This window comes from Sardina pilchardus, chromosome 11 (assembly GCF_963854185.1).
Source record: "Sardina pilchardus chromosome 11, fSarPil1.1, whole genome shotgun sequence".
NCBI classification, from domain to species: Eukaryota; Metazoa; Chordata; class Actinopteri; order Clupeiformes; family Clupeidae; genus Sardina; species Sardina pilchardus.
This window is the reverse complement of record NC_085004.1, coordinates 16,320,141-16,343,279: the sequence shown is the minus strand read 5'-3', so window position 1 is coordinate 16,343,279 and position 23,139 is coordinate 16,320,141. Positions and strand designations below refer to the sequence as shown.

Sequence of the window (23,139 nt, the reverse complement as noted above, 5' to 3'; positions counted from 1 at the left end):
CAATGCAGAATAAGTAATTGAGTTTTACTCTGGCTACCGCATCCTCCCCTAGTCACATGCCATAACCTTGCTGCTGAAACACAAACGTGAATTCTGATTGGCTACTGTCAGAGCCGGACATTTCTTCCTTTCTTCCTGATAACCTTCCACCCTTGATTTTTCAGACATCTAAATAATGTTCATTTCTTTCGACTAGAAATATGAATTTGGGATTTTTTATGAATATTATACAATGTACAAGAATAAATATGCAGTCGTCTGGAAGAATAGGCGTTGAAATATTACATCGACGCTTTTCTGGAAAGAACTACTTGCTCCTCTGCGCATGTATATGTCACGATACACTCACTTAAGAAGTAGTACCAGTCAGTTAAGTGGATCACCTTGAGCCAGTCTGCCTGCCTGGAACAAGTTGCAGCGCATCATTTCTACTCCTCAGCTTTTCAGAGAAGGTGAGTTGTCTATCAGATGACTTGTTCGTATGAATTGTGGCGGTCTTTTGTGATTGTGTTTTGCTGGTAAAGGCCACAACTATAGTCAAAGCCCCATGCCTTTTAATGGTAATATCCAGCGTTATCTTCACTGTTCACAGTTTAAACTCAATGAGTGTGTACATAACTACTTACTAGCCAGCTACTTTTAAGCTAGTAAGCTAACGTCACGCAGGTGATCCCTATCTGTCAGCTGTCTCCTTTAGTAAGAGGAACATGCTGCATACAGGAAGCCAGCTGGCGTCCTTTCTCTGCAGTAACTACTGGAGTAGTCGCTTAACATTGTGATTGTGTTACAGAGGACGGAGTTAACGTTAGGCAACAATGCCGGATTCTCTTTATTCGTAGTCAAACGCTGTTAGGCTGCGATTCTCTGTTTAGTGCTTGATCATATAACAGATTTTCCCTTGATCTCGCCTGAAAGGTGTGGTTGCTTGTTCAATGCAGGATTCCATTGGCCAGTCTGCGCTCTTGTGGTCTCCTGCTCAGGAAAATGTGACGCAGAGAGTAGAACGTGACCTGTGGCGCATCGGATGCATCGCATTGCACTCTCCTGGAAAAAAAATGTCCATAGCCTTCTACATGTATGCAGTAGGCTACACCCATAGACCGGGATGCTAGTTTTAATGCAGCTAAAAGACGGCATTAAAGCAGCACTGGCCGATGATTTCTGACGGTCGACGGTCCAGTTTGTTCCGTGGAATCATGTGACCTTGATAAAATGAAGCCAGTCAGTGAACTATGTAGCAGTCTTTGCTGTAATGATCGTTTTCACGTAGAAGGCCCTTGTGTGAGTCATTACACTGCAGAGGTTCAGTTTGACTACGTGACGATGTTCATGCCTCGTGCATGTACCCACCCCTCACTCCGCCCCCCCCCCCCCCCGTTGCAGGTTCCCCAACATCCTCTTGTGTTTAAAATCACCCGTATGCATAAGTTGCTCGGTGTTTTCTGTTTGTTTCATGGATGAGTGCATGGCGAGCAGTGAGGACAATGGTCTGTTCCTGTGTTATGTAATGTATGTCAGGCGGGCACTGCTGTTCGCTCGCATCTACCCGATACCGGGAAGTCTTTCCGTGTCTGTGAGGCAGTCCGTGAGCGGACTAGACAGCTCTCCTCTCCGCCTCCCTTTCTCAAAATGACGCCTGAATGAGTCCCGTCTGTAAATTATGTCGAATTTCAATTTTCATAGCAGAGCGCGGACTAAAATCACATCCCTCACAGTGATACGTTTTCACGGTGACCATGCTTGTGAGTAGGCCGCAACAAGGCTACGTGCTTATTAAAGTCATGTCTTACCATTTGACACAATGCGCCACATGCCAGAGTACTGCACGTAGGCGATGGTTGTCATCTTTGGGTGAATGTCACTTCCTGTGCAGCGTGGCGATTTCCTGGAGATGATAGGCAGAATGAAACCTGAATGAAACCAATGAGACCACACTGCACACTTATACAGGAAGTGGTAGTTGAGAGTGTAAAATTCCCAAGACAGACTCACATGGCAGATGTTACTCACTACTGTGGAAGGGATGTGTGTGCTTAAGAGTCACTTGTGTGCCTTTTCTGAATGTAAGTTAATCACCACTGATGCAGAGAACCATGATTCTGATGCCTCCAACATTTGATGGCAGTATGCTTTTTGAGACCTGTCTCATAGTGTGTGTGTGTGTGTGGCAAGTCCTTCTGTTCCTTGCAGCATGACTAGATCAATTCCAGACAGTGGACTGGACTGCAGTATTGGTGCAGCATCAGGCCCAGTGCTGTGCGGGTGACTCAGCTGCTTTCAGCGTGTGTGTGTGTGTGTGTGACCACAGCCCTGCAGTGTGCAGGTGTGCATTACAACTCAGCACTTCTAATGCCCTGGTACCCCACATGGATACATGCGCGCGCACACACACACACACACACACACACACACACCCAACATACACATACACACACACACACCCAACATACACACACACACACCCAACATACACACACACACACCCAACATACACATACATACACACACACACACACATACACCCACCCAACACACACACACACATACACACACATACACCCACACACACACACCCAACACACACACACACACACGCACACACACACACACACACACCCTCTCTCTGCATGCCAGTGGTGTGTATATATGTAAGCTCACACACTGCTGTGGGCTATTATTAGTCCAACCACCAGCAGTAACGTGAGCCCACTGTTGGGGGCAGGCCTAGCTGGCAGGTTCTGGTGGTCAGCAGTCAGATCAGGGGGACTGTCATGGACGCTCTGCCCGTTCACGTGTGACTTATGCTGGGTCATAGCTTCTGGTGGCGTGGGGTGGCGGCGGTGGCGGCGGCGGCGGCAGCAGGTGGTGTTTGCGGTGCGTGGAGGGAGCTTGGCACCCGCTGCGGCAGTTTATCCACTCCGAGTGGAAGAGGATTTGCCGCAAAGCCGTGGCGCCGGCGCAGGACACCAGCTGCGGGTCAGCTGACGGGGCGAGTCCCCGCACGGTCTCTCTCGAGCGCTGTCGCTTGCCGCACGTTCGCCCGGGCGGTAGAGGAGACAGAGGGCACCCTGGGATTGTTTTGGAGGAGCGTGACGGCCTCCAGAGGCCTGACTGTGCTATGGAGGAGCAGGAAGCTCTACAGGTGAGAGGAGGAACTGCAACAGGAAGAGGACCAGAGAAGGGAATATGGAAATACATGCGCTTAGAAAGCATATGAAAAGAGATAAGAGACAGGAGGTCTACTGTGTGCTATGAGAGGACATGTTGAGAGAGAGAGAGAGGGAGAGGGGGGGGGGGAGGGGTTAGAAGGACCGATAGTAATGAGAGAGAGTGAAGGTGAGAGGCTAGAGAGGGAGCTATGGACGGATACGCTTACACACAGTGATGGGTGTGTGTGTGCAGGGAGGGATTTGCCCGGATTACTGGCGCAGTCTAAAGCAGGATGTGTAGCGCATGCCTTGCTGTCAGTGGTGGGGGTGGGACTGAGAGTTTATGAGGAGAGGGAGACCTTGGCTTGTACCTTGTATGACCTGGGGGTCCCCCGTATCACATCACTACCATGCATCCTGGAAATGTTCTGACTATGTTGCACTGAGAGAGGTTACACAGGGCTAATGCAGGCCTCTGGTCTGGTCACTGTTAGGCCTACTGTTTCTCAGTTACTTAGCCAAATACTGTAAACTTAAATATGGACACACTTTCATCACGACTTACAGCAAAGCAATGTCCTAGTTATAGCCGTTCACATAGTATTGCGAGAAACTGTTCACGCTAACTATAGGAAGCCTCTGTTATGGCAATAAAGAGAAGTTTGTGCCCATGGAGCTACTGTATGTAATGTGAAGGGCTTGCTGTGGAAACGGGATACTTGTGCTTTTATGGAGCCGAGGCCACGGCTGAATGTGCTCCTCTGAAAGCCGCTGGCAGAACTTGTTTTGGAGGCCTGAAAAGAGGTTAAAGACAAAAAAAATAATCAATAGTCGTCATGGCAACAGACTCATTAACCATGCTCCGTTGGAGAGTGTGACTGAGTGGTTTGTCACTTTTGGAAGCCGACTCGGGAATGAAGGCTTGGGTCACGTGACTGCAGCGTCATCCCGACCCCCAAACGCCGTACGCGTTGTGCTCTGTCTGCACAGACAACTTAATGTGTTGATTGATCGAGTTTTCGGCTTTGTTGGCACTTGTTGCTTCATGTTTACTGTCATGTTCTTCACCATACTGGCCAGGGTGTCTGTGTTTGTGGCAGACGTTAAATCTTATGGTTTGGATTGTTGACTGTCTTGACTATTTTAAGAAGAGTCATTTAAAAACATTGTCTCTGGCTTGGCTTTGGATGTAAACCCAGTTATTTTGGGTGCCATTTCCAAAGCCACAAGCATGATTAAATAAGAATGTGAGTGTGTGTGTGTGTGTGTGTGTGAGTTTTGGAGAACATGAACAAGCATTCATCACCCATCAGTGGAGGGAACAGGCAAGAGGCTCGTTCACCACTGGCTCGCAAGTCATTGGCTGTCTCCTGCCCTGGAAAGTGTGTGTGAGTGGCTGACGTGTGGGTGGGTGCGTGCGTGCGTGTGTGTGTGTGTCCATGAGGGAGCGTGCACGCGTGTGTGAGTAATGGGATGTGAAGTGGCTCACGTACAGCATGGGAGCAAGCTTTGCAGGCAACACTGACACACTCACACACACACACACACACTCTTTGTCACACGCACAGACACTGTGTTGACTCGAGTCTCTTGTGGTTTAGCCAGGACCTACGTGGGATCCGTGGAAAGGATAATGTCCTTCCTCAGCCCACTTATCTCCCCCTTAAGAACCGACCAGTAGAACCGACCAGTAGAAAACATTAAATAAAACCTCTGGATAACCTAACGTCCCACTTGTACTTCACGCTGCCTAAAAAAAAGCATGATATTTGCCTTAGACTAACTTGGTCCAGTCTCACTGTGTGCCTATGACATTGCTGGTGCCAGTGAACAGGTAAGGTTACCTGTGAGCAGCGTGTGAGTTAAGCCGCATGCCTATCTCTCAGCATGACTCAGATTATCTTCCCTCCACCCCACACCCCCGTCCTTAACTAGTCCTTTGGCGAGGCAGCCTTAAGAAGCCAGATCCAGGTCACCTCAGACACTCTCCTCCTCAAAAGCCCAGCGCTCACCCACTACAGCCCGGGCACCATGCCCACGTACACCTCGCGAATGTTTGTGCTCCTGAGCCGCCCGCCTGCCACGGAGGCCCGGACGACCTGGAAGTTGAATGGCAGCGTCTGCGCCCTCCAGTGAGTTTACGCATTCCCACTCAAGAGAACCAAGGGCCCCTGTGGGGGGGGGCCTGCGTAGTGAGCTGCTGGCTTCTAGATCTGCATTCCTTGGTAGGACTAAGCAGGCCTTAACAACAACATACCCTGCCAGCCAGAGGATTGTCCTCAAGGTTGTATGCTCACATCCAGCCAAGTTTGTATTTTTTTTTGCACCTTCACACGCACAACATGAGCGAGGGATGGGAGGATGACCTGAGGGGAGGGGAGGGGATGACATGGGGATGGGGGGGTGCTGAATGGGGTGTGGTTGATGGTGGGACTAAACCAAGGTCATGGATTTGACTTCTAGGAACCATGCATAGGCTACTGATCCTGCATGTCATATTAGATGAGCAGTCTTTGCATAGAACTAGAGAGACTTTGAATTGATGTTTTATATATTTTATTTTTATTATTTAAAAAATAAAAGAAAAAAATAAACGCCTATGTATCCTAATGCAGCGATCCTATGAGGTCACATGACAAGATGTTTGAGTAACTCCTTTTTATGTAAGACTTGGACTGATTGCTTTTTATGCAAGTCATCTTTATGTCTTTTTGAGGGATTCCATAAAGATGCTTGTCACAGGGTATTGCCCGTAATTGGAGTGGCATAAAGTGAAAGTCCAGGTGTGCTTTGTTTGATCCTGTGGCACACATGGCATGTGAGTGCCAGGCCTCACCCTCCCCGCTAGTTTCCTGTATTAGTCTTCTGTTCACGTCAGTCTGTTAAGTGTGTGATCTTCCCACGCCTGTCATGCTCTCTGATAAGGTGCAGGGCAGTTGCCTCATTCTGTTTCCCCATTCCCTTGTAAGGTGAAGATAGTGTTGTGCATGCTACCATGCATGCTACCAGCCTTACCCCTTCTTGCATTAGCAATTAACTCCTTTTTTTGGGAGATGACTTATTATACTTTTCAGTTTCATTTTGATATGTAAATGGAAGATGAGCTGTCTTTACCACAAGCATGTTGTAAGCTAGGGATGTGTTCCATACTGGAACACCAGGTTTACGAAAACGAAAAGTTCTCACAGCATGGCATTGTCAAAAGGCTAAGATAGCATTTTGGCTACCTTTTGTCAGTGTTAACTGGGCTGTTAAAATTGCAATGCCTTTTAAAGTTGTTGGCCTGCTAGTCTTACATATAAACTCCTGCACTGCAACTTTAGTTGTTTGTTGTTTAGATGTTTTGTTGTATTTTTAAGGTTCTGGTTTTTACATTTGGGAGTAAATATTAGGGCACACAGTGCGCACACGCTAATTGTTCTCTAGACTCTGTTCTCTGTTCAATTAGCGCTATACTTTAAAGGGCCAGAGTAGACCCTTATCTGGCAATGTTGTTGCCTTAGCATGCCCTTGTTTTGCTAAACGGTTAGGCTTATGAGCCAGTGCGTTGCTGTAGAGCTGTTAGCTTGCCCTTGTTATCACCTTTATCACCGTTATCTCTCCTCCTATCTCCTATCTTCTGTTTGCCTAGCTGCAGCTGTAAGCTAACTGCTGTCATAAAAACTGATTTGTCGTCTCTGACAGGTATCTAGGGTGGGTTTGGGCATGGCGGTGAGGAGTGTTCTGGAGTGTGCTAACGGCTCTGCGCTAGCTCTGCCTCACTCCTCACTCGGGAACAAAGGCATCAGTGTCTCTGTGCTGAAATGGATAGGTTATGTCTCCTTAAGAGAGAGCAAGCAAGAGATGCACTCTTTTGTCAAGTAGTTTGTGAGTGAGTGTGTGTGAGTGAGAAAGGCAGGGAGGCTATGTTTGGTATGCTCAGATTTCTTGCCTTGTATACTGTTCATGGCAATTGAAGTGCCAATATGTCATACCAATAAAGCACAGTTGAATCTGAGCGAGTGTGTTTGTGCACATGTGCGGAAGAGAGCCGCTGAGTGTGTGAGGGAGTGAGCGAGAGACACTCTTGTCTTTCAGCAAGCCTGAATTCCTTGTGCGAGAGGCTGCCAGAGCACTTGGCCGCGTGGCTCTGTTGCCACGGGTGACTCACGGAGGCCTGTGTGGGTGTGATGAGAAGAGGGGAGGGAGAACAGAATGTTCTATGCCCTCCCCCCAAAAAACAATTTACTTACTCTTTTCATCTGAAAAAATGCTTTGACAATCTGAGCAACGTTCTGAGTAATTCCATGAGGCTAATGTACTCATTTCACTCAAGTCATACAAGTTCTCTGTGTACTGAGGAAAGGAAATGTGGAAACAGCATGCCACTGTTGCCTCATGTCCTCCATGCCTGCAGACCTCTTCCTGTGACTAATCTCAGCCCTACCTTGGGAGTAGCTACCTCGTGGTGTCTTCTGCTTCCTTTGCGGTTGTTTGCCTGCCTCTAGGGTGGCCTCATTTAGACGTACGGCCTTGTTTTACAAGCTTTTGAGCAATGTTAATGATGAACTTTGCTTGGCTGTAACTTGGTGGTTGGCATCCTGGCAGGAGGAACTTGAGCCCTCACCTACTACTCCAGGGTTCATGTCAGGACAGGAAGAACGCTGATCACTGCCACCTGTGCTGTGGGGATTAAAATGGAAGGTGGAAACTGCACAGCCAGCATCTGTTAATGCCTATTTGTCTTCTGTTCTCTCTCTACTTCTCACTACTTCCTCTCTTCTCACATCTCCTTATCCACCCTTCCTTCTCGTCCTCCCTCTTTCCTCCTTTTCGCATCCCTGCACATCTTCCCTAACGATCCGGTACCTCCTGCCTTCAATCCTATTCTCTCTCTCTCTCTCTCTCTCTCTCTCTCTCTCTCTCTCTCTCTCTCTCTCTCTCTCTCTCTCTCTCTCTCTCTCTCTCTCTCTCTCTCTCTCTCTCTCTCTCTCTCTCTCTCTCTCTCTCTCTCTGTCTCTAGGACTGCACAAGTAGACTCTGCTCCAAAAATGCCCCAGACCAAGGCACAAGACATGGGCTCAGCCTTCATCCAGACGCAGCAGCTCAATGCTGCCATGGCCGACACCTTCCTGGAGCACTTGTGCCTGCTGGACATCGACTCCGAGCCCACCACTGCCCGCAACACTGGCATCATCTGCACCATCGGTACGTTATTGGTAAACCCAATGGCCCAAAGAAAACACACTCAGATAGTCAGAATGATTTGCATTCTGCAGTCATGCAAGTTGAATGAGCCTTCATGAATACTACAAAGCGGTGTAGTCCGAGAGTCCTTTGGGTATAAGACGACCTGAAGTTTGCCATCAACACTGGCATCATCTATGCCATTGGTAATCCACCTGTGTAGAGAAACCACAGATTTAGTAATTTCAGAGTAATTAGCATTTTCGTATGATATTTGAACCAGTCTTCATTCTAGGTATCGTAGCTGCTTTAATTAGGATTGACATGGTACAATCTGTAGGACATTATTTGGATTGAAGACTGTGTCAAATTTAGTTTAAACTAATTCATTAAAAGATTGAGAGACCAGTGTATGAGCATATTTGCTGTGTACGACTGGCTTTACCTCCACTGTGTTGGATTTTTCTTTTATTGAAATGAAATATGGTTAGTGATTTACTACTAGTATACATAGTCTGATTCCATAGTCCTATTGGTTTCATTGCAGTCAGCTAAAAATAATGAGTTAGGGAAGATGTTAAAATGAATCTACCTCTTTTGCAGTAGTTTTTCACTTCGTCATTCCACTATGTGGAAAGTGAACACATCCCTTGGCCAACATCATCTGTTGGTGAATGCTGTCACTACAGACCTTTTGGGTGACATTTACTGGCCTATCCCCATAGGCTGTTCTGTAATTTAGCTGTGAGATTAAAGGGTGGTACAGGCCAAAATTAGGTGATGTTTAACATTACGTCTCGGTTTTAGATTTAAGATTTAAGATGATCCAGATGACCCGGGTAGATTCCTAGTTTGGAAGATTCTTAGGAGCACGCCACCATTTAAAAAAATTGGGTTATTTACCGTATCCCATAGAGTTTGATAAGCGTGCAAAAACATTTCTGTCTCCATACATGCACTGTCATAGTCCGGCAGCGCCCTCACTAGGTTACCCTTTGTTGCCGGGTAGCATGTTGTGAGTAAAGTGAGCTTCTTGTGGCCTCAGTCTTCACAACGAGAACGAATGGCAATGCAGATTAAGACGAGGAGATTTCCTAGGCAGGTATTGACTATATTGGGGCGAAGCACTGCTACTTGGCTCCCAAGAAGCAGCAGGACATGTTTTAAATGGGCATCCCTTACCTTTTGTTGTAATCCCAAACAAGACTGTTGATCAGGTGCAGTCACTACAGACAGATGACGTTTGCAATCCTGGTTTAGTGACGCCAAGTACTGTTGTGGAAATTCCCCTTAAAACACAGTGAGCTGAGACTGATCTTCTTCCAAATCCAATAACCAATCAATTAATTGTCCATGGAGTCACACATTTGGAGAGCCACAAAACACTGACGCATCTGATCCAGAGTGCCTACCTAAATCGGGAAATAACTTCGGTGCTCCTCATAGAAAATTATCAAATTTCACCAGCACCAATAAAAATCTAACAAATAGTTATCGTCTTAACATTTTGTGTTTTCATAAGCAGTATCCAGTTCCTGCACTGTATATCAGATTTAGTCTTGGATGGAAAGACAGAGCAATCTATGCCCACTGAGTAACAACATTCAGGTGCTGTGAAAACGGCAGATAACGTTTCAGAGGATTAAGTCATAAATTGTTTTAAATTGTTTTGTGTTCTGTGTAAGTCTTGCAAAGTCAATATTTAGAAGAAGTAACTAAAATATTCCCTACTGTGAAAATAAGATTATTAACATCATTATGATCATTCATGTTATGCAGTAGCTTACATCATATCATTTTATTTCAACAGATCAGTCTATCAAATTTAGTAAAAATGGCAGTGCAAAAAGTTGAAATAATGTTGACTTTTCCATCCTCGGAGGACATGCAGGACTCAAGCCTCAGTGTTAAGGGTTTCCTCCCTCTGTTTGTCCACAGGGCCGGCCTCTCGCTCAGTAGACACGCTGAAGGAGATGATCAAGTCTGGCATGAACATTGCCCGCATGAACTTCTCCCATGGTTCCCACGAGGTGGGTGATCTCACACACACACACACACCCACACACACACACACAATCTTACGTGTGCACAACTCACACACACACGTGCATCTCTGTGTCACACTCACACACATTCATACATAAGCACATGCACTCATTCAAAAAAGCGCTTACATAAACGCAGGCACCAATACTCATATTGATCTATGTGAATGCCAGACAAAGTGTCCCAGTGGCCTACTGTAGCTTACAGTGCAAGAGAAACTTCTCCATCCACTTTGCAATGGTTTTACTACGTCACTAGTTGCTATGCGCTAACGCTAGCTGTTCTGTGGGGGGTCAAAGGTTTTGTGTGCGTGCTGTGACAAGGCAGACAGAACCTAATCTAAATGAGTGTCTGCCACTATAAATACTTTATTATCTGAAGGCAGCAGCTCTTGGCCGTCCGTATCTTTCACTCTGCTAGGAGACGGCACTGCAGCTCGGGTCAACAAGACAGAGAAACTGGCAGCTCTCGCTCTCTCACTCACTCTCACTAATACACACTCTGTTCTCTCTCTCTCTCCTTTCTCTCTCTCTTTCTCTTTCTCACTCTCTCTTTCACACACTCTGTTCTCTCTCTCTCTTTCTCTCTCTCTCTCTCACTCACACTCTGCTCTCTCTCTTCCCTACATGTACCCACACACACACACACACACACACACAGTTTCCAGTTTCTCTTTCCATGCAGATTTATTCACCCTGTGTTCTCCAGCCAGACTGTATTAACAGCAGGGTGTCAGTAATGGGCCCCTGTGTGTTCAATTTGGCCACGTTGTATAGTCTTCTACTCTGTGATACTCCACGTTATGTTGTGTCTTTGCACGTGTTGGGTTTATGAGCCACCTTAAAAGAGATTAAGTTATGGAGGTTAATCCCTAATGACCCCAAATCAGTTTCCTCTGCCGTAGTATTGCGAGTAGAGGAATCTGGATCGACCGTTTCAAGAGTTCCATTAGTGTCGTCGTTGTTCCCACAAGGCTTCCGTTTTAACATTCCATATGCAGCGGAAGTAGTTTGGGAGGAAAATAGAACGTTCAAGCCTTGTTTGTGTTTTTCTTGTTGAAAGGGTTCTATATTCTATTGTCTTCTATCAGGGTGTTCTCCCTCGCTGTGAACCATTCATTCAGACTGGATTGAGTCGACCAACCCTGCTGTATTGTACTAGTTTTTGCATTGCTGTGTAGACAACTACATTTCACCTTCCCAGATGGTTTTCTGTTGTATAACAGGGCTCAGCATTTCCACAAGCAGGGTCTTAGATGTTGACCCTCAGTGCTATTTATAGTAAGACCGAATGACCCCCTGATAGCGTGAAACCAGCAATGTTCTCTCGACCAGTCAGATACACCAGGGCTCCCTGACCAACACGGTGCTCTGGTTACTATTTCAATAGCCGGAGGCATCGTCCCACACCAGCTACTGACCGTGGTGTCAACATGTGGTCGGCGACGTGAGCGCAGATGGACGGTTGGTTTTGTTGCTCGTGGCCTTGACGTGCAGTCAGTGGTTTGGTGGAGCCTTCTTTCCGTGTTTACGCTCCTTTCTGAGTGTACATTTTGAAAACCACCATAATGGTAACCCGCATCCAGTGCAACAGATAGTTATATCCACGGTAGTGTTATAATTGAGGTTGAACTGGAGTGCACGAGGTGGAAGGGCATCTCTAAGGTGTAATCTACCTCTGCCACCTGCCAAGAGAAACCGACAGCTCGGCCTTTTAACCTTGAGCACTGCAGAGTCATGCATGGCCTTGTGAATTGCTAATGATTTCCTAGTACACCCCACATGTAACGCTTTAAGCATTGGTATGACCTAATTTAATCCATCTTTGCTGCGTGCGAGCGTGCGTGCGTGTGTGTGACACCTAACTGTTGGGGTTGTCTAGCACCACTCACATCCTGACCCTTCCCTGGTCCACCCAGTGGAATGCTAAGTGTTCAGTGAAGCCAGACGACCCAGTGTGCTTGACGATCACTATGCCGTGCTCGCATGTGTGACCCAGCCCATGGTGTGTGTATGAGTCTCCCTGACATCGTCCTGTGTGTTCTAGCATGTCAGCAGCTGATAAAGTGGTAGTATATGATTGTAACCCACCACATGCCTGGCTGCCATGGGACTCCACTTGGCTTTGATCCCAGAGAGTGTTACTGTTACTACTGCTGCTGCTTCCTTAGCCGGTGCTAACAAGAACATGCTACTAATGGAGCAGTCATAAAGATTAGTGCAGGGATGGGATAAAAAATCGAACCTGTGGATTATTGTTATTCTTCCTGTTTTCTGCTGTGGCTCTAAGCACTGGTAGCATGGAGCATCCATTAAGCTGACGAAATCCTGTCAGAGTTCATCTTCAATTACGAGCCCACATTGTTGAAATGACCACCGTGTGTATCTGTATGTCTGTCTGTGTCCATACTGTTGAATGTGTTGACTGTGCATGTAACTGTGTGCCCGTCTGTGCCCTCCTGTGTGCTGCAGTACCACGGCGAGACCATGGGGAACGTGCGCGAGGCCAGCGCCAGCTTCGAGCCTGGCAGCATCCATTACCGGCCCGTGGCCATCGCCCTGGATACCAAGGGCCCAGAGATCAGGACTGGACTCATCAAAGGAGTAAGGGACCAAACTCACACACACACACACACGCAGTATCTGTATCTGAGAACCCAGTTTAGCCTGGCTGTCCATATAGTGTAACGTGGCATAACCAATGAAGTATATCTGACATGATTTTATCATTTGAGTTCCTACTTACTCCAAGTTCAACTGATAATATAATATTATCCTTAATCCCTCAATGTGTTTAATCCTCATTACATATATTTCTTTAAATAGTAAAACTTTCTGCTGTGTTACAAGGAAAGTGCCAACTTTTACATAAATACCAGTAATTCTTTAAAGAAGAAGAAATCCTTCGGGTTTAAATGATTTGACTGCCCTTTGTTAATAAACATCACTGCACACAACACCGTCACAGAATGCTTATCAGTTGGTGCTGCCTCGTTCCTTCTCTCTAGAGTGGCACTGCAGAGGTGGAGCTGAAGAAGGGTAACATGCTCAAGGTGACCCTGGACGACTCCTTCATGGAGAACTGTGACGAGGAGACCCTGTGGCTGGACTACAAGAACATCACCAACGTGGTGGAAGTGGGCAGCAAGGTCTACATCGACGACGGTCTCATCTCCCTCCAGGTGCAGGAGATCGGTGAGTGGACACGGCACGGCACGGCACTGCCCGAGTGGATTTGAACAGTGGTCAACCTTCCCCATCTGCTTCCTGTCTGTCTTGGTGTTGTCCTCATTTTGCACCTTTTATTTTAATCAACTAAAACAATTAGTCAGTTTCCCCACGCATGGCTGAAGTCGAAGGATCTTTTTTCAGTGAAAATGTTCTTTTGACGTTTTCTTTTAGTTTAGGACTACTAGGCTTAACTCATGTAGAGGAAACTGACCCAATAGCTCACTTTCCCTAAAGTGTTTTTTAAAATCTCTATTTTTCTGCCACTGTTTTAACACTCTCTATTCCTGCTTCCCTCTCTCCTTCTCTTGTCAGGGTCCGACTACCTGATGTGTGAGATCGAGAACGGCGGCACTCTGGGCAGCAAGAAGGGCGTGAACTTGCCCGGCGCCGCCGTCGACCTGCCCGCCGTGTCCGAGAAGGACATCAAGGACCTGGAGTTCGGCGTGGAGATGGGCGTGGACATGATCTTCGCTTCGTTCATCCGCAAGGCGGACGACGTGCACGCCGTCAGGAAAGTGCTCGGCGAGAAGGGCAAGAACATCAAGATCATCAGCAAGCTGGAGAACCACGAGGGCGTCCGCAGGTGTGTGTGTGTGTGTGTGTGTCTGTGTGTCTGCTCATATGCATTTTTGTGAGTTTATGGTTGTGTCTCTGTTTTTGTGTCTGGCACTGTACATGCAAATGTGCATGTGTTTGACTGGGTGCAAGGTTATCTCTTCTGTCAATGGCTTATTTCATAGATGAGAGAAACATGAAACATGTATTGTGGATGAGCTGTGGTCAGCTGTGGTGCATTGACCTTTACCCCCGTGTCCTCAACGCAGGTTTGACGAGATCATGGAGGCCAGTGACGGCATCATGGTGGCCCGTGGCGACTTGGGAATTGAGATCCCCACAGAGAAGGTCTTCCTCGCTCAGAAGATGATGATTGGCCGCTGCAACAGAGCCGGCAAGCCAATCACCTGCGCCACACAGGTAAGTTCAGCAGTAATGTAGTCATATCTGTGCCAGTGAGTGTGTGTGTGTGTGTGTGTGTGTGTGTGTGTGTGTGACGATAAAACGATAAAAGCATCCACACTGACCAATGATAAGAAAAGTCTCTCCTTGTGTTGATAAATGAGATCGCTAGAATTTGATGGATTCCAATTGGATCCTCACTTATCGTTCTCAAAACCACTCTGAAAGTGATTCCCGCTGATCTAGTTCTTCATATCGTTATCGTTATAGTTTGTGTGGATGTAGTCATTAATATGAGCTAGAACGCAATTTTTTTGTCGTTATTGTTCTAGCAATGGTCCTTGGTGTGAACAGACCTTTAGACACTACTGTCTGTTATCGCATAAATGATTAATATAAACTGGTGTTTCAAGTTGGCTGGCCACTACTGTTCCTCTGCTGTAGATAAGGTACCACTATTGTAATTTCCAGACTATTAGCCGCGGTTTATACATTGATTTTGCAGCTATGAGGTTAATACAGGGGGGCAGTTAATATGGTGTTAATATGATTTTGTTTCTTTTAAACTTGCAAAAAACACTGTCCTGCGGCTTATATGCGGGAAATGTCTGTACAGCTTTCAGAACTACCACTCTTAACTGACGTTGACCCTGTGACTACCTTTAACTGACGTTGACCATGTGACTACCAGTCTTAACTGACGTTGACCGGGTGCCCTTGGCACGTGCCCTGCAGATGCTGGAGAGCATGATCAAGAAGCCTCGCCCAACCCGTGCCGAGGGCAGCGACGTGGCCAACGCCGTGCTGGACGGCGCCGACTGCATCATGCTGAGCGGAGAGACGGCCAAGGGAGACTATCCCCTGGAGGCCGTGCAGACGCAGCACAAGGTGAGCGTGCCCCCTAGTGACCCCTGCAGGTCATTGCACCCACTTTATGACATTGTAGTAGACCGTTGGTCTCCCAACATTTAGAATTAAAGAGATGGGGTGCCTCTCATATGGGGATTTATGCACCCTCCCTTCCTTCCTCGATCCTCGTCCTCGCTGATCTAGATAAAGAATGATGGGGCAGCAACAATGGGATAGTCTATCCAGTGTTAGTTATAGATCAGTGGGAAAGCCCCTCGAGGATCGAGGATTGAGGAGAGATGTTGAGAGGCACTCATGAAGTTCAAGAAGAGTAGCTGTATGCACATCCCACCTGGCAGGTGCAGGACAAATAGAGGGTAGCTTCAATAAAAGGAATATAATGTCCGCAACATTGCTATTTGCTCCCGCAGTGTTGCGGACATTATACTCTTTTTATTGAATTCTAAGACATGACCTGAGAAATGATTGGCGCTGAAAGTTCAGGTGTGTTATGTGTAGTGTGCATGAGCAGTTCTTTATGAAAAGTCTCGTTTATTGCAGTCTTGCCCTGTAATTCTGAGGTCTTGGAATGATAAGTCGGGGCATGTCACACGATAGAATGTTGGGAGACTCCGGTCAAAAGTTCAGCTACTTACCTCATTGTTTGTTTTTATTGCTCCTTTCAACGTTTTATTTGTAATGTGTTTATTATATTGTTCGCATGCTGTAAACATTAGGGTGAGCCGCTAGTCAGGTGTGTTATTATGAACTTTCTGCGTAGTATAAAGTGCCAGTGTCAGCTTTACACAAAGGGTAGCATTTAAGACGTGAATGCCCTTCTCGACCAACCATCACAAGCAAAGGTCCGCATGTCCCATGCCCCTTCAGCATGCCACTCAGCATGTCCCTCGTCAGGATTTGATAAGCCGACCTTCTGCGACCTTGGGTTTGAGAAAGGCGCTATATAAATGTAACTTATTCCCTCCTCCTCCTCCTCCTCCACTGCTCTCCTGTCCTCTCGCTCCTCTCGTGGGAGTGCGGCATGACACAGCTGTCTGCATATATCCCTGTCTCTGCATGCTCAGTTCCTTTTCCACTGGTCCGTCAACAACTTGCGGTCACGAGTCACGACTCCAAATAAGGCTTAGAGGTCCCCCCGATCTTTAGACGCCTCTCCTGCGGCACATCCGAGACTTCCAGATTTCCTGAACATTCTAGAAAACTGGAAATGTGGTGTTCTAAAAGCAGGTGCCTTTAGCACAGGCATCCTCCTCAAACACAGTGTGATGATGCCGAGATGGCATCACAGACAACCCGTGACCACTGCACTTACCCTCACTGCCCCTATTGCCCTCTTTTGCCACCCCACCTGCCCTTATTGCCCTTGCCCTGCATCTCTGCCCCACCAAGAGTAGTAGTCAAATCAGAGGTGCTGCTGCACGTCACTTCGCTTGATGCACGACAGCGTCTGCTGTGATTCCCCCGTATGCACTGGTCAACACACCGCTGCCTTGTGAACCAGCGTGACCACAAACTCTTATCACTGAGCGCCTGTCGTCAAGAAGCCATTAGACGTTGTTAAATTGTGCCGAGCTGCACAGTATAGTAGTTGTATTTGCCAGATCGACATTAGTTTCAGTGCTGTCCTTTGGTGTGTGCATCTTAGCTGATAACCGCCTGCTTTAACCCCTCTCCCAGACCCCCTAGTTAAGTCACCTAAACCCTCTATAACATCTTAATGGGCGGTTTATTTCAATGCATGTCTTTGTTTTCTTCACTTTTCTGACTCTGTTTCTTCTGACAAGTCATTGTTCACAACTTCTCTTCTTAAACACACACACACACAGGCACACACATACAGTACACACACACACAGGCACGCAAGCATGCACACAGCTTCACACCTTGGAAGACATGTATATTTCCTTTCGTTGCTAACCTTACGTTATCTTTAACTACTTTGTAACCTGAGTGAGACTGCTCTGTATCATTGTCTATGAACCACCTGCACAGCAGCTTGTAGGCAGTGGCAGATGAGTGCTCATAAACACAGTGTTTTACACATCCTGTTCAGAGGAACCAGCCTGTGATTGACTGCATTGCATATATGTGATGAAGGTAACACTTGAGTTGGGTTGATGTGGTGCAAGTACCCATGGGATGTGTTTGTAACATGTTTATTTGTGTGTGTGTGTGTATGTGTGTGTTTTTGGCCTCACTAACTGCACTTTGAACTAATAATCTGCCCACACTCTTCTTCTTCTTCCTCCTCTTTCCCATCTTTGCTTTCCCTCCCTTGACTTCACCATGTTGTTTAATTATCTATCTCTCTCTATCTATCTATCTCTCTCTCTCTCTCTCTCTCTCTCTCTCTCTCTCTCTCTCTCTCTCTCTCTCTCTCTCTCTCTCTCTCTCTCTATCTCTCTATCTATCTATCTATCTATCTATCTATCTATCTATTTATCTATCTATGTATGTATCTCTCTATCTATCTATCTATTTGTCTATGTATGCATCTCTCTATCTATCTTTTGTTTTTCTTTTGTCTTTTCTTTACACTGCTCTATCTCTGTATATCCACTTCTCTTTTGTATCTCTCTCTCTCTTTCTCTTTGCCCGTGCGTGTTGCCTCGTGGCTTTTTTTTTTTGCCCATCCCCCTCAACCCCCCTCCCCCTTCCGCCCGCCCTTCCGCTCGCCCGCCGCACCACCAGATCGCCCGCGAGGCCGAGGCGGCCATGTTCCACCGTCAGATCTTTGAGGACCTGCGGCGCTACACGCCCCACACCAGCGACACGGCCGAGGCCATCGCCATCGGCGCCGTGGAGGCCTCCTTTAAGATCCTGGCCTCCGCCATCATAGTGCTCACCGGCTCCGGCAGGTGAGATGGGGGGGGCAGATGCGGGTTCGAGAACCACAGGGGTGGAGCCCCCGGTGGCAAAGGGGGGTCCTGGAGTGTCCAGGGGAAAGGAGGCTTTGGCTTCCGGAAAGGTTCCGTTTCCGTGCAGGGAGAGTAGGGAGAGTGGAAGGAAGGCGGGGAGTCGAGCTGGATCCCTGTGCAACTCTTTTGGAGCGGCAAATGTTGATGAACGGCTGTCTTAAGTAACGTCAGTGCAGGCTCTGTAAAAAGGACCCTGTTTGGATTCAGCGCGTCAGTTGATTTCTATTGGGTTTTCTAAATTGAATCCTCTAGAAAATTCAAGAGCATTTTGGTATGGTGGTGTTAATGGGCATCAGGTGATTGAGCCCAAGAATAGCCGGGTTAAAACATTTGCCCTCCGATCTTGAGCCACAGCCTCCAGCTCCGTCTCTCTGTAAGTGTGCGAGGTGGTGTGTCTGAGTCCTGAGTGTAACCCTTTCATCCCCCCCCCTCCCCTATCCCCCTTCTACGGGTGGCTCTCTCTCTCTCTCGCCTGGCGCGGCGTGGCGTTTTTTTTTTTTTACGGGGCTGGTGATGGCGCTGGTGTGTAGATCGCCCGCGAGGCGGAGGCGGCCATGTTCCACAGCCAGCTGTTCGAGGAGCTGCGGCGTAACACGCACCTGACCCGCGACCCCACCGAGGCCGTGGCCATCGGCGCCGTGGAGTCCTCCTTCAAGTGCTGCGCCAGCGCCCTCATCGTCCTCACCAAGACCGGCAGGTAAGACGGGCACCTGGTGACGGTGACGGGCACATGACATGCCAACGACAGGTGAGACTGGGTGCCACTCAGCCAGGCAGGTGGGCATATATGCCAAGTAATGGGGGACACGGCTATGTAAGCACACAGCTATTACACGCTGCCACCAAGCTGGGCTAAATGCAAGCGGACAAGTGTGATGGGCACTGTTCATATCACTGGTGACTATGCCAGCTACAGGTAAGGTGCTTTACTTGCAACTCCTGACTTTTGAGGTCCAACCCAGTTGCTGTGTTCGGGTGAAGAACTGATCCTAATTCATAACCAATCAACATTTTAAGAAATCTGTCTCAAATGCATTGTTTGTTCGATGCGTGAATTATCTGAGCGCTTTGATCTTCAGCAGAAATAACAATTGATTAAAAATACATATCCTGGAATGAGATCAATGAACACCTGAATCCAGCATGGTTCTTCCTGTTTGTGTGTGTGTGTGTGTGTGTGTATGTGTGTGTGTGACTATTACTATGGTTGTGGGTGGAGCATCAGATGAAGCATGGACTTTTATTTTGAAAATGATATTGAATGCATTTGGGATCTGTTCAACTTCCCTCTGTTTGATGATATGCCTGCTGTAATTGCACTAAAGAACATGTACTAGTGATTAGCTCACAGCATGTAAGCAGCACCTTGTGCATTTATATGAAATACTAGTCAGAATTGGATGCGCCACAAGCTTATTTGCTTGTTTGCTGTTGAATAATTAAATGCATCTTACATAATTGATGTACTCTAAGTTATTTTGCATAACATAACTCTTCCTGGTAAAGGTCAGACATTGATCAGCCCTCAGACCTGTACAGTACATACTGTATTCACTGCTTCTGTGCCATTGGTGCCATAACGCTAATCTCGTATTCCACATCTCTTTAGGATTGTGTTGCTTGTGAGTCTGTAGGACCTCTGTCTGTGTCCGCTCTCACCCAGAGGATTTAAGACGCCCCCCTCTCTCCCCCTCTCGTCTCTGTGTGCAGGTCTGCCCAGCTGATCTCCAAGTACCGCCCTCGTGCCCCCATCATGGCGGTGACCCGTAACGAGCAGACGGCGCGCCAGTGCCACCTGTACCGCGGCATCTTCCCCGTCTTCTTCAACAAGCCCTCCCACGATGTCTGGGCAGAGGACGTCGACATGCGCGTCAACTTCGCCATGGAAATGGGTTTGTTTCAACGTTTTTTTTCTTCTTTTTCCTCTGGTTAAATCTCGTGCCTATTAAGTGTCGAATTTTAATTGGTGATGTTGCCTGTTCCAGAGTGATGCATTTTCTGCCATGTATCAAAGATTTGGGAATGTTTTAAGCACACCAAGGACAATTTTGGGGGGGTTTCGTTGCCGCAGCAGTGCCACCAAACATCTGAATATTATCTTATTAATTTGTCTTTTCAACATCCAAATTAGATTTAATTTTGTTTATTTATATTAAACGTGTTGTATTCTATCTAGTAGTTCTCTGCCTGAACTGGTAAATGTTGGTTTATTCCAGTGTTCACCAAAACATTCTGGCTCTTAAGTGAAGAACTGCACTCACTTCCATCTTGTGTTGATTTTCGTAGGGAAGGCCCGAGGCTTCTTCAAGACCGGCGACGCCGTCATCATTCTCACCGGCTGGCGCCCCGGCTCCGGTTACACCAACACCATGCGCGTGGTCCTCGTGCCCTAAACTACCCCCTCACCTCCTGCGGGACTACCCCGTCTTACCCTCCCTCTTACCCCTGCTACCATCTCTCCCTCCCCCCCTCCCCTACCCCACCCGAACTACTGATCCCTACTTTAACACCAGTTAGTGGTCCTTCCACTTCCTCTGTGGCTCACATAGGACCATCCCGCTCCCGACACGCAGAGTTAGTTGTGTAGGAAATCAAGGCAAAAGGAGCCTCCACTCTCTCGCTCTCTCCCACCTGTTTTACTTGAGGGCCAGTTCTGACAGCTTGACTTAACAAATTGCAGAAAAAAATGCAGAACAAAACACAGCAGTACACACTCCAGGGCAGACCAAAACGAGCTGTGTTTCCACGCACAGACACCAAGTCACTCCATTCCCTCAAAAGTTCCTCCACTTCTCTCCATAATACACAGACCAGCCTCAGTTCCGTCGTATTTATTGACTGATAGTCACGCGAGAAGCCAGCGTACACAACCGGACTGAAAGAGCTTCTGTCTGGACCGTCTGCATGCACTCCCTCTCTGACCCTTAACCCTGTCCCTTGCACTGTCTGGAGAGGGTCATTAGCGTAAAGTAAGGATGAACCTTGTCTCACACACGTACGACCACATACAGAAGCTGGTTACTGAACATAATCTACCGCCTACCAAACGAACAAAAACAGTGGCTTTTCCTCAAAACGTTTGGGTCTGTGTTAAACCCACCACCCCACCAGACAGTGCCCCACAACCCCCCACCCCCACCCCCCAGGCCAGCATAGGTCTATGTTTGTTTTGTGTCATGTATATGCGCTTCTGCTGTGTTTTAAGTGTCGCAATCTTAACCTGCTGTAGACAATGTTACACCTTGTATTATACTTGACTTTGTTGATATGGTGACACCATTTTTTTCTTTTTTTGTTCATCGGCAACCAGTGCTACTTAACTATTTTTTTTCTAACTAAAGAGAAATATTAACATTGGCTGCCTGTATTTTTAGTTTGTATTTGACATAAGTTACTATTTTAATGTTCTGTGTTTAGAACGTGTGTGTGTGTGTGTGTGCGTGCGCGTCTGTGTAAGAAGACTCTAGAAGGTGATGGCACGTTAAAAGTACACTCCCCAAAAGGAACCCAAGGAAAAGTCACGAGGTGTAATGTAGGATGTCCCAGGATCTCTGCATGGTCAGTGTTTGGGAAATACAGCACTTGGAAAGTTTTTTTTTTTTTTCTGCCATTGGGAGAATGGAGAGCTCAACACTCTTCCTCCTGCAGCTTTCTCCATCATGCTTCTGTCTAATGGTTAACTTGGAGGACATATATATACGTTGGCACTTTGTTTGTGTGTGTGAGAGAGAGTGAGTTTGTGGATGCGTTTATGTGTGTGCGTGTGTGTTTGAGATTGAATGTATGCGCCTGTTTCCGTCTGTTCACCCGCTTTGATTGTGTGGCTAGGGTTTCAGGTCTGTGGACATGTAAGAGTAATGCTGTGTATTAATCTGGTGTGCTGTGCTGACCGGTCTGAAGACTGGACTGCAATCAATAAACGAGCTGATGAGCACCTGAACATGACTCCACTTTTTCTTTTTCCAAATTAATAATAACAATAACAATGTTTAAAAAGTTGGGCTGGCACACTGGTCTTTAATTTCCATTACCATTACCCACAGTCAGACATGATTGTTCACTCTATACTAGGCAGTCTGGTCTTGGCTAACTTTACGTCAGTATGTTGTCAATAGTTATGTTTATGTCATGGTAATAGTCTCACTACTGGAAGTGCCTGAATAAAAAAAAAAAACGTGATGCAACATCATGCAACAACAGGCTGGATAAGGTTGGAATGTAAGGAGGTGGTGGCCATGTTTCATGCTTCTCTGAACAGCTTCCTCTCCATGTCTAATCTGTGTTTTTCCACTCTGTCCAATTTCATAACTGCTACTTGTCTATACAGTGTGGGACTTGTAGGCAGCTGAGGCTAAGTTCAGCCAAATATGCCAGCCAAAAGCATTCTCAAACATAAATGTCTCTATCTGACAGTACAATATGATACAACTTTATTTGTCAGTTTGTGCTGAAATTCCTTTTTCACCCCTGGGCATCTGAGAGATTTACTATTATATTAGCCTATCACTTAGTTTGAGAGGGTGCTTTTACCACCTGTTTCATTTCTGCAAATTTCAGTCACAATCAAGATGGATGTACAACCACTTCAGAGGTCTCATGCTGCCTCTGTCTGATATGCTCAAAGTTTAGTGCTGCCATAAATCTACAGTATCTGTATCCTTCCGTTTTGACCTGGCAGAAAGTTGCCCCAGAAGTACAGTTTGCACCCTGTTTGGTGCTTCAAGTCGTCATGGCTTTGGCTGCCATGGTAAACTATCCCTCATCTTCATATGAAAAAGCAGGGAGTGGTGTGAGGGGACTGCA

General features: G+C 47.0%; 1 protein-coding gene across 3 annotated transcripts; it reads left to right on the top strand.

Annotated features, from left to right (window-relative positions):
- Positions 1 to 375: 375 nt before the first annotated feature.
- pkma (pyruvate kinase M1/2a) lies at positions 376 to 22,276 on the top strand. Of its 3 annotated transcripts, none has more exons than XM_062550060.1 (11): positions 376 to 452; positions 8,152 to 8,336; positions 10,254 to 10,345; positions 12,833 to 12,964; positions 13,369 to 13,555; positions 13,904 to 14,174; positions 14,416 to 14,566; positions 15,284 to 15,436; positions 18,110 to 18,276; positions 20,047 to 20,228; positions 20,623 to 22,276. In XM_062550060.1, the coding sequence occupies exons 2-11, from the start codon at positions 8,180 to 8,182 to the stop codon at positions 20,727 to 20,729; spliced, it is 1,599 nt and encodes a 532-aa protein (XP_062406044.1). In that variant the 5' UTR covers positions 376 to 452; positions 8,152 to 8,179; the 3' UTR covers positions 20,730 to 22,276. The 3 variants fall into 3 exon arrangements, with proteins under 3 accessions (XP_062406044.1, XP_062406043.1, XP_062406042.1); XM_062550059.1 differs by lacking the exons at positions 376 to 452; positions 18,110 to 18,276 and adding exons at positions 2,930 to 3,142; positions 18,867 to 19,033; XM_062550058.1 differs by lacking the exon at positions 376 to 452 and adding an exon at positions 2,954 to 3,142.
- Positions 22,277 to 23,139: the final 863 nt, after the last annotated feature.